General features: G+C 36.6%; 1 protein-coding gene across 2 annotated transcripts in view; it reads left to right on the plus strand.

Annotated features, from left to right (window-relative positions):
- LOC118439712 (ATP-dependent DNA helicase DDX31) overlaps nt 1-5,852 on the plus strand; it is a 16,111-nt gene extending 10,259 nt beyond the window's left edge. Inside the window, exons 8-10 of one of the 2 annotated variants that reach the window (XM_035861686.2) lie at nt 1-30; nt 1,916-2,053; nt 2,414-5,852. The exon at nt 1-30 is cut by the window's left edge and continues 172 nt beyond it. In XM_035861686.2, coding sequence (XP_035717579.2) covers nt 1-30; nt 1,916-2,048 — 163 coding nt within the window. In that variant the 3' untranslated portion in view covers nt 2,049-2,053; nt 2,414-5,852. Of the gene's footprint in view, nt 31-1,915; nt 2,321-2,413 lie in introns of those variants that run through there. The other variant, XM_035861685.2, reaches the window with a different exon arrangement.
- Nucleotides 5,853-12,476: the final 6,624 nt, after the last annotated feature.

Genomic DNA, 12,476 nt, shown 5'->3' on the forward strand with positions numbered 1-12,476 from the left:
CAAGCACAACAACAGGCTTACGATCGATCGGTAAGTGTATGAATAGATTGAATTAATTTTTTTTTTGTTCCTTGGAATGATACACTTGGTTAATTTTTTAATTAAGCAACGCAGCCGTCGATGAGGGAGTGCATGTTGAGTTTGTAATTAGATTTGTTCTTTGCTGGTCATAACCGTTAGCATTTCATCGCGAACAATTGCGAGTAACATCCTACGGCGTGTGGAGACGATAGCAATGGTATTAATGACGGATTCACGCGTGGCTTAGCGCGCTAACCGCGATGTACGTAGTGTGAGTGAGTAATAGAGAGAGATAGAGAGCAAATATGTCGGCGTGTGCGACACGTAGAACGCGTACGCATAACGCGGACGACGGTCCGTGGCTCCTAGAGAGAGGTTGCTCACGTCAAAACTGTCGCGTTCTGTCATCCGTCATATACAGAGAACGGACGGACGTGTTCTACGGTGGCTGCCAGGCCATAAGCCATACGCCTCTCATCGTGCTTGTCCTCGCTATTTCGTCTCTCCCCCGCGATATCTCCGTTATTCTCGAATCTCCACACTCTATTTCTCTCTCTCTCTCTCTCTCTCTCTCTCTCTCTCTCTCTTTCTCTCTCTCTCTCTCTTTTCCACAACTGTATGCGTTTGGTATAACGTTCGGCCGGCTTTTGCCCTTCTCCTCCAAGCTTCTCTATCCTCATATCCTTGTTTCTCTTTCATTCCCTCTCTATCTGTCGCTCTATTGTTCATAATTATACAATACGGCTATTAAACAGACTGATGCGACCACCGCTTCCGGTCGGCCGTGCTTCTGCCATTTACGGAAACCACGGAATCCGCCTTTCCACCTCTACGGAACTCTTTCATCCACCACTTAACGACTCGTGATCTAAATTCCCTATTTCTCCTTCTTTCCTTCTCTCTCTCTCTCTCTCTCTCTCTCTCTCTCTCTCTCTCTCTCTCTCTCTCTCTCTCTCTCTCTTTGTCTTTCTCTCTCACACTCTCCTTATCTATATCTTTCTCAAACGATACATGAATCGCTAGTCTTTTTCGTGAAGGATATTCGCATTAACATGTTTAATGTATTTTCAATGGGCGTGCTTTTGGTACGCAGCAAGTACCCTCCGGCCAGCTAGAAAGAGAGAGAAAGAAAGAGAGTGACGGAGAGAGAGAGAGAGAGAGAGAGAGAGAGAGAGAGAGCCAAGTCAGTTTTAATGGGTGAAAGGCGGGCACCAAGCCGACGGTCCAATGAATCGAGAGACCCCACGGTATACGCCTCTGTGGCTACGATTACGCTCGTTTCTGCGCTCGCGCGCACCTCTCCCTAACTATAGAAGCGACAATATCGTATATAGTATGCGTTCTTATTCGTATGCTTTCACGTCCGTATTCGTGAGTCCTCTTCGTCGTCGGGTTTAAATAGACCGTCTCCTTCATGACACGATCAATCCTAATAGAGGACGGGTTCTGTTTCACTTTCGTATCGGTTTTATGTTTGGTTTTAGATTCATTGTCTGACAAGATGGGCGATGATCTTTTCTATATACATCTACTACTTTTCTTTGAAATATTTAAGAATTCACGGTCACGGTACGTCGAGTTTAGAAAGAAATGGTGGCGAACGCGAAATTCGGCACGGCAGTTGAAAGGAGAACCTTCCTCTCTCTCTTTTTCTTTCTTTCTCTCTTTTATATTTTTTTTTGTTAGACCACTGTCTCCAACTTGTGAACAAAAAGGAAGAAGTTAATCCTTGCTTTTTAAAGTGAATCCCACTTCTTTCTTTTCTTTTTTTTTTTTTATCAATTTTCGATTACCTCACGCTGTCCTCGCCACATGTCTTTTACATCGAATTACCGAAAATTGTGGGTTAGCCGTAATATGACGATTAAGGGCCGTTATCCGTGATTGTTTTCAGACCTGATCGGAAGATACAAGAGAAACAAGATGGCGTCCATCATAAGACGGGAGCTCTGAAGAAAGTAAGGATGTTGAACGTGTCCGAATACGACAGCGGTCTTCCAGCTCTCAAAAAACCGAAGAAAACTTGAATCTTGTATAATATTATCTTTTTATTATTTATTATTATTTCTTATTTATCATATTATTTCCAACAAATGTTAAATACTATTTAAATATTTGAACCGTGAATATTATTTTATATGATATATCGTGTTAACGTAATGTAAGTCATAAGACTCTTCCGACGGTTTTCGCATTAAGAGGAAATTCATTTGGACGATGTATCAAAAGCTGTGAGAAGCAGCCTGTAACATTGTAAATGAATCGCTCCCCGAGGCATTAATTACAAAAATAGAATCTATCAACGTGTACCCTCCTCGCAATATGATTATAACTTTAAGAGACTCTAGTACTTTCAGTCTAGCACGTAGAGTAGAATAACGTATAATCATAGGACGAAAGTACGCGGTATGGAAGAATGGACGTTCTGAGAATAGGAAGGAAAAGGGGGAAAGGAGAAAGAGAAAGAAGAAGAGGAGGAAGAGGAGGAGGAGGAGGAGGACACGGTACATACAGTTACAAGAGAGAGGAGGCAGACTCAAGAGAGAGGATCGTCGAGTTACGAAAAGATGGCGGAAGAAGAAGAAGAAGAGGACTAAGACGAAGAAGAGGGAACGCCGGTATGAGAGGGGAATATGATTAATACTCGGGCATTATTTTGAGATTTTTTGCAGGGCGATCCAGGGGCGCAAATTGCTTGCAAATAAAGGCGGCATCGGGTGCGGACTATCGCCGCCGGTAGGAGAGAAAGAAGGAGAAAGAAGACGAAGAGGAAAGGGCCGAAGGTGAGAAGAGCGAAGAAACAGAGTAAGAAGAAGAATAGAGTAGGAGTAGGAGGTAGAGAAGGAGTATGAGGATAAGGAGAAGAGCGAGAGAGGAGGGAGCTTAATTTAATTTAATTATGCCTTCTTTTTTCGCTACCAACGCGTTGGAAGATAGATGAGGAGAGCCGTGGAATCGTGCTCTCGAGATGGCACGTCGCGTTCATGGCACGATTTTCGTTGCGACGATTATTATTCGCCCATCCTTCGAACTTTCCTTCTTATTCGCGCGCATCAAATTAGCGGTCATTATCGTCTCTGGATCGTTCCATTGTTGGAACGAAATCTCTCAATGTTCCTTACATTTCTCATTCTTCTTCTCCTTCTCTCTCTCTCTCTCTCTCTCTCTCTCTCTCTCTCTCTCCCCCCCTCTCTCTACCTGTCTCTCTCTCTCTCTTTCTCTCTCTATCTATCTCTTTCTTTCTCTCTCGTCTTTCATACCGAAGCTTTCTGTACTGTTGCGTAAAGTGTCTTTGAGAAAAATTTGCAGCCGTTAGTTGTAAGCAGTGATCGATCGTCTCTCAGGAGAAAGGTTACGAAAATCCATTTATTTATTTATCTCGCGATATTTCCGCGTGATTCGTAGGAATATTCGTAAAAGGAGAGGAAAGGGAAAAAAGAGAAAAAAGAATCGAAAATCAAATTAATCGTACTACGACGTTCTTTTCTTCGTTTTCATTTTCGTTTTCTTCTTTTTCTTTTTCTTCGTCGACATCGTCTCCGTCGTCATCATCATCGTCGTCGTCGTCGTCGTCGTCGTCGTCGTCGTCGTCGTCGTCGTCGTCGTCGTCGTCGTCGTCGTCGTCGTCGTCGTCGTCGTCGTCGTCGTCGTCGTCGTCGTCGTCGTCGTCGTCGTCGTCGTCGTCGTCGTCGTCGTCGTCGTCGTCGTCGTCGTCGTCGTCGTCGTCGTCGTCGTCGTCGTCGTCGTCGTCGTCGTCGTCGTCGTCGTCGTCGTCGTCATCGTCGTCGTCGTCGTCGTCGTCGTCGTCGATGCATTTTCGAAACCCACCCAAGTGGTCATCTGCGCGGCACGGAGGCATTAGAGAAGCGAAGAGTGCGATATTTATTCGTAATGCGCATCGCGATTCGTCGTGGCTCTCGGCATCGGTCATAGTCATCGCGTGTTCGAAGCTTCGTGCGCGCGTGCACGTTCGAAAGAGCGAGAGAGATGGGGGTGGAAGGGTAAGGAAGAGAGCATAATGAACCGTACGATTAGGATATCCCGTTGGCTCGTTCAAATCTCCGTATTCGTTGTTCGAGGAGCAATCGTGGATTATTTTGAAAGAATAAAAGAGAGAAAATACTCCTCATTATTCGTGAAATATTCGCAGCTTATGTCCGATTAATACGTTTAATATCGTGTGGGCCACCAGTGATATACGCCAGATTCTCCAATACGGACAGTTTTGATTATTTTATGTAAAATGATCATAATTATTATGTATAATAATACGATTTTCATAGAGTATCAGTTTATACAAGGGACCAGTGTACTGTTTATTATTTTGAAGTTATCAATTATGTCTTTTTAATTACATTTATTTTTTCTTATTGCTATACGGCTTTTACAATTGTATAACCTTCTCAAACACGATATAAATAACAAATGAAATGAGTAAAAAAATTATCGATGAATGATACTGATTTCAAAATATAGAATAACGATAAATTATCATGTTGGAACACTTGACATGCATATCCTTGGTAATCCGTTGGACTTTCAAGGGTCATTAATTACTATATGGAATATTTACCCTTAAGAAATCCATCGGATAATCGCTAATGAATAAAAAGGGAAATATTTTTCAATTAATTTTAAATAATTTTATAATTTTATGTTTATAGCACGTATTATATATTACACCTTGCTCTATATACTAATTATTTTTTTGGTTTCATAAATATCATAATTCGTGTTTTATAAGCATTTACAATAAGTGCAATGACGTTAGGTGTTCATGGCCTACACGTTCTTAATGTGAAAATAGCTCGGCATTCAACATGTTAAAATACGGCGAAATAAAAATGATCTCCCTATCTATCTATCTCTTCCTTTCTAATTTCCTTCGTTCGTCATCTCTTATTTCTTTTTTCTGTTTCTTCTTTCTTTTTTTGTATTTTTTTTCCCCCTTTTATTTTTTTTTTTTAATTTTTTTTTTTTAACACATATCCACCTTCACGGGGTATGCACGACCGGCCTCGATTTCTTTCTAACACCGCGACGTATAAAAACGTAAGCACTTACAAGAGGAGTCGATTATTCCAGGTGATTACCGATTTCCGACCAGTTAACGACTTTTTCGATCGTTTACATTGGCCGCCGCGCTCCGGCGCTTATTACGAGTCATTACCGTGAATATCTCGCTCGTTGCCTTTGGATTTCACGCCTCGAATCGGCATCGATCCGCCGCGTCGGCTGCGCCGTAAGCCTCGAAAATTGAGGTCGAAAGATTCCTGAGGTCTCTTCTTTTCTCTCTCGCTCTTCCCCTCCCCCTCACTCTCCCTCTCTCGATATGTATAAGCATAAGCGTGCGCACGTATGATGAATCGCAAGTCTCGAGAAAATTCCAATGATACTTCTACAAAAAACTTGCGATTCTTTTTAATTCCTATTATTCTATACTCGATCGATTGAAATCCATCGTGGATACGTATTAAAAATCCAGCTGATCGACGGCTTTCGTAAAAGTAAAGAGTAGCATGAAAACCGTTTTATTGACCTCGCGTGTGAAGAAGCCATAGACCTATCACACCCTTCACGTTTACTCTTTTACTTCTCTCACTCTTCCTCGGACCTCGTTATTTTCGCGTTTATACGTCACATTACAACGTGGACATTTCAACGTTACATACGTTTTTTTTTTTTACGTTATGACGGAGAACGACGTAGGGAGCATAAAATTTGCGAGGGACAAAACTCCTTTGTTCCAATATTGAACGTCCTTGGCGATGTATTAATCTCAAACTAATCTCATCGAACGACATCAAGGACGTATTCGAATTCTTATAAAAATCGACGTTTTGAACAAGAAAATTGTGATTTCTTTCTTTTTCAATTGAAATCTTAATAGAAAATAAAGAAAAAAAAAAACAAAGAAAAAATATATATATATGTATCCTTTTCTTTTGACGAAGTTTTCCAAGTTTTCCAGGTTTAAATTTCGCGCGTGCATAGATTTAGTCAAGTAATGAAAATCCACGTAGAGACTTGAGAGCTGGGTTAAACAAAATATATGATTTCTCGTGCATTAGCCCGTTAACGCGGTTCATCGCGATAAGTAACAAGCCTGTAAACTGCTTTCACCGATGCGACGCAGGGTTTGGACTGGACTGTGTTGCGCACGATTTTCTTGCGCTGCCGACACCAACGCGAATGCTACGGATACAAACGATAATGGCGAATGGCCATATAACAACGAGGTGAGTGCGCGAGCGGTTACTTAACGCTCATTATAATTAACACGCTCGATGCGTTAACTTTCCCAGGAGAAAAGCGAGAATAATGTGCCGTTCGTAATCGCCTCCATGTACGCATTTAACGTTATCGTTTCCTTGATAGATTTATACTTTGTTTCTACTTCTATTTCTTTTCTTCTTCGTGAATTATACAAAGCAATCTTATAATTGTATACTCCTTTGCTTCTTGCAAAAAGTTTGAATTCGAAATTCATCGAGGAAGCGAGAAAGTGATTAATTTAAAAAATGAAAAATATACTAATTCGCAAAATTAATCGAATACGTATATTTGAAAAATTTCTATTGGAAAAATTTCCTTATGTAAAAATCGTTGCTTCTTCTATTAGTAATATCATCGAAGTTAATTCGTAAGAATCTTTAACCCTTTATAATCTCATGTAATTTTACATGAGTCAAACGTTTCTATTTCTGTATTTATTTAAGTTTTATTTCATATTATTAATACAATTTCATATTATTGTTAATTCATATCCGAAGTTATTCATATTTTTTGAATATATATTATATTTAGTGGATACAGTTTAATACTTCTAGTATTAATAATACTATCATTTTTAGATTCTATAATATCTCTGTAGAAATGAGAAAAAATTGAGTTGTAAAGGGCTAAATATCATTAAGGATATTTTTTACTTTTTCTCATTCTTTTTTCTTTTCGTGATTCATACAACACAATTCTACAATTTTATAGTCATTTACTTCACACCGGAAGTTAGAATACGAAATTTGTCGAGCAAATGAGTAAGCGAATAATTTAAAAATGAAAAAGAAAATTATCGAAGCGAATCATTAAAAATCCTTTAATGTCTACCATTAAGCATATTTTCTAATTATGGTATAATTTTTTTTATCTTTTTTTTTTATTTCGTGAGTTATATAATACGATTCTATAATTTTATCGGAAATTCGAATTCAAAATTTTATCAGTTATGCCAGGAAAGAATAGTTCGAAAATAACAAAAAACGAAGTGAATTATTAAAAATCCTTTAATGTCTACCATTAAGCATATTTTCTAATTATGGTATAATTTTTTTTATCTTTTTTTTTATTTCGTGAGTTATATAATACGATTCTATAATTTTATCGGAAATTCGAATTCAAAATTTTATCAGTTATGTCAGGAAAGAATAGTTCGAAAATAACAAAAAACGAAGTGAATTATTAAAAATCCTTTAATTTCTACCATTAAGCATATTTTCTAATCATGGTATAATTTTTTTTATCTTTTTTTTTTTATTTCATGAGTTATATAATACGATTCTATAATTTTATCGGAAATTCGAATTCAAAATTTTATTAGTTATACCTTTTTTTATACCTAATTTTATTAGTTATATATATAGTAAAGAATAGTTCGAAAATAACAAAAAATTTCATCGAAGTGAATTATTAAAAATCTTGAAATATCATTATTCGTGATATAACTCTTCCTTCTTTTTTTCTGATATTACAATTTTATAATCTTATGCTTTGCGCCGGGATTTTGATTTAAAAATTTGTCAGGCAAATTCAAAAATGAAAAAGAAATATTCATGGATGCGATTCGTTAAAAATCTTGAAATATTATTAAGGATATTTTTTGATCGCGATATAATTCGACGTGTACGACGGTATTTCACGAAATAGGACAATTTAATGAACGATCGTTGGTCGCGGGAGCGTGGAACTCGGTGAAAGCAATGTAATCCGATTTTAAAGATTCCGGGTGTCTTCGGAAGTAGCTGTGCTATATACCAACACCTCTAAAACTTCGTTCCTCTGCACGGCATTAACTCGTGCATGTGTCTAATACGAGTGCATCGCGTTCCAGAACAATTAACCGATCGCAATTAAGACATCTAAATTAATTCGTTATGAAGAAGGTAGCAGACACGATGCAAGGCAGTAGAATGTTAGCTAGCTCGGTAATTGCATGGGTTCTCACAAAAGCTAAGCGCGCGCGCCCGTATGTGTTCGCCCGCGCGTGTGTATGTATGTATAATTATTTTGTATGTGCGAACGAGGAATACGCGATTCTCTTCGAATAGGTATCTGTGTATATTTGTATGTGTAATGGATAATAGCTGACGATTATTTTATTTTACCATCTTCCAGGTTCTCGAAAGAACATACGGACAATTTCGCTTCCGTACGTTTAACGTGTGTAGTATCTATGTATGTATGTATATATGTATGTTTATTTTCCGTCTAACTTTTTTTTGTAATTTTTATTTTTTCCTTTTTTTCTTTATTTTCTCTTCATAGAACGGCACTTTCGTTTCTTCACTGCGAAGCTCGCACGCGGAGTCGATTCTGATCTTTCTCCTCCTGGAAAAAGTAGTAAGATAGAGATAGAGAGAGAGAGAGAGAGAGAGAGAGAGAGAGAGAGAGAGAGAGAAAGAGAGAGAGAGAGGGAGAGAGAGAGGGGGAGAGAGAGGGAGAGAGAGAAAGAGAGAGAGAGAGAATTATGATTGCAGGACACATCGTATGCTTCCCTTATCCATGATCATTATGCTAATGTCTACTACCGCGTTTGACTTCTCGTGATTGTGCGAAGCAAAGGCCGTACTTGATAATCACGTGATGCCGATTAGACGGACTCGCGTACTTACCGTAAGTCTCTTTCTTTGTGTAAATATGTATAAAGCAAGTACATGCATGCTCTTAAACTTTGAACCAATGAGATGTTCGATAACGAAAACCTTGACATCGATTATCTTTTGCATTATTCTTTTCCGAATATTATTTTTCTTCTTTTTCTTCTTGTTTATTTATTTTTCTTTTTTTGTTTTAATAAATCCGTAGTTAGAACAGATCAATCGAATAATTAGAATTAATTATATAAATAATAACAACGTGTATACATCGTAATATTTATCATTTAACGTTAAATTTGCTGATCCGGTCAATTTGACGTATTTCAAATTTCATGGTTGAAGTTAGAGGAATCATAAATATTATTTTCTAGCAATTTATGTTGACTTTGACTGATGTAATGATATGAAATAATGTTATAATGAAAAAAAAGAAACTACATTTTTAATTTCAATAAAAGTAGATATACAATCAGTGCTCGTAAATACAGCATTAAATAATATTCATTTTATGATAGTTTTTAATATATACGTATATGGATATATATATATATATATATATATATATATACGTCGAGATAATTTCAAAAGAATCATACTTTCAAAGAGATTCGATTCTAAGATTCGATTTCGTAATACGAATCAAATTCAGGACGAGGAAGAAAATTGATGATGAAAACAAAAGAAGAAAGGGAGAAGAATAAAAACATGGACGAAATTTTCATATAACACCATTAGAGTACCGAGTGGTCTGACAAGCGTCGTACGGTAGGATGAATTTTATGTAACAATTTCGTTATTGTCCCAGTCCAGTCGGTTTCCTGACGCGATAACGGCGCTCACCATGCAGCACACTGGTAATTGTCGTTTTTCACGTCCGTTTCCTCGTTTTAAACTATGCCAGCCGCGTACTTCCTCCAGCATTTCACAGCATTAACGAGTCCGGCATTTGTTTAATGACACCCCAAGGACTTAATTGGCGAGCCGAGTGGCTTTATCATCGACTCGAGCGTAACGATCGATATCGTTTTAACTTTGAAGTTTCGTTCGAACTGACAACAACAAACATTTTCGACGATTTTGCAGAATATTTTTCTTTTCTTTTTCTTTTACTAACCTTTTCTAACGTTATGTAACTTTAAATTCATACACTTGTATAAATGTATTTGTTAACAAATTGTTGACGAGAGAAACGTGATATCTTTTAAATGTTGGAAATGAAAGATACTTATATACAGCAATTCACATTTAATGTTAATAATATAATCATTAATTCTACTCATCAATTTTTAATAAAGAATTAATACTTAATAAAATATTTTCATCCTTTTTTAAACACGTGCATGTATATTTGATATGTTTCATAAAAATGTCCGGAAATTGAAATAAGATTCATTTCATAGTATACCGTTAACAATGTGTTAACTATTATTTCATTGTACCGTCACAAAATTAATTGTTGCTTCGTATCCGAAGTTTTTCGTATCTTTTGAGTATAAATAATACTTATTGTTAGTATATATGATATAATTATACTAAAATATAATTTGATTTTTATAAAATAGTATGATTGTAATGTATTATAGAACAATTTAAAGAGGCAGAGAGAGAGAGAGAGAGAGAGAGAGAGAGAGGGGAGAGCAGAAAAAGAGTATAATATAAATATACTACATAGTATAAGTAATATATTATAATTTTTATATGATGAAATTTTTTTCTAGATGTCAATAAAAATTAGATTATATAGGATCATTAATACTTTGCTAACGATTTTAGAATAATCATTGAAATAAAAGATAAGTAAATAGAATAAATAAAATAGAAACGACTGTAATAACAAAAACGGTAACAACTAATCGACGAACTGATCGTAGAGTATCGATCAATTGTAAAAGTAAATCGATATGGCGTGAAATTATTGAAGTTGGAAGCTATTCTCTTCCTTTCTCTCTCTCTCTCTCTCTCTTTTAACTAAAACTCATCAACGAGATCGATCATTTCGACTAACCGTCGATACGTTTAAAGAATCTTTGGCACAATTTCTGCTCGCTTCCGTGATAAAAACTGCTGAAAGAGAGATAGAGATAGATAGATAGAAAGAGAGAGAGAGAGAGAGAGAGAGAGAGAGAGAGAGAGAGAGAGAACGAAGCTCAGGGAGGCCGCTCGAAAATTATTCCGATATAAAACTCATCGCGCGGCGTATCGCGTCAAAGGAGCCAATTTAAAAAAGCCCCTTCCAAGATTATCAGTGTCCGCGTGTCGTTGCGGTGGTATTAAAATACAAAGAGAGAGAGAAAGAGAGAGATAGAGAGGAGGGGGTGGACGTAAAAAAGAGGAAGAAAAATGCATGGGATTGGTAAACTTCTCGGTAATCTGTCCCTCCACTCGCTTTGAATCTCTTTTAAGCAATCATTTCGCGCTATCTCTCTCTCTCTATCTATCTCTCTGTCTCTCTTTCTCTCTCTCTTTAGCTCTCTATCGTTTCAAACTTGGTAAAAGCAAATTATCGCTCCAAGAAAGAGAATGGCGAAGCTGTGTGCTAAGGGGTAAAGAGAGTATAGAGAGAAAAAGTTTGTGATTGAAGATGTTTTGGCTCGTTAAATTACATCATCGGCAGCAAGGAATGCTATTGGTAGATTGAAGGTTGTGTTAGAGATTCCAGTGAGAAAACTTTCTGGATCCTTCAACGTTCCTCTTCTAATTCTCGATGAGTTTAATTAATTTATCTTTTCTCTTAATATTCTTTTATTAAGTCGATATATGTATATTCGTACTACCGTAAAAATCGATCTCCCTCTCTCTCTCTCTCTCTCATAATAAATTAATTATTGCTTTAACTTTTAAATAGTATGTTTTAACCAGTTTTAGTCAGTTATCTGCAAAACGAACAAATGATATTGTCGGTGCCATGATATTTTCGGCATTTTCCCAATTCTAATTACATTATAGTATTACTACACAAACAAGGTATAACGAAATTAAGCGACGAAACTTCAGGAACGAATTTCTCATATACAGACAAGAAAAATAGGTTCTTTCAATATGAGTTCGGAAATGCTTAATTTCAGAGTTATAAGACTTTCAAGTACGATATTAGTGTACTTCAATTATGTTCATTTGCTGGAATTATGACACACTCTGTTGACATTTCCTTATATGAAATGTTCGAAATATCCGCCTACTATCTTGAATATAACACTCAGCTCGTCGTCTCGTTGAGTTCCGAACGCGTTCAAAATATATCTACTTATGATTGTGAATATGGTAATTCATTCGCGGATGTTAAAAATATTTAGTATAAAAAACAATTTTTAAGTCATGGTTAGATATTTGAGCACAATATAACTAGTGCCTTGGATTTAATTTTGGCAAATAAAGCAAACATAATCGGGTTCCATTAAAATCATATTTGAAAATATTATAATTCAAAAATTAAACATTTTCTGGCCAATTTTCATAAAATCTATTTTTTCTTTTCTGCATATCAAAAATTCGTTCCTAAAGTTCTACGATGTGATTTCATTACATGTTGTACGCAATAAATATACTGGCATCGATATTCTGAGCAAACTCTGTAGATATGAG

Source organism: Vespa mandarinia, chromosome 2 (genome assembly GCF_050613455.1).
Source record: "Vespa mandarinia isolate Hongniang chromosome 2, ASM5061345v1, whole genome shotgun sequence".
In the NCBI taxonomy this organism is placed as follows: Eukaryota; Metazoa; Arthropoda; class Insecta; order Hymenoptera; family Vespidae; genus Vespa; species Vespa mandarinia.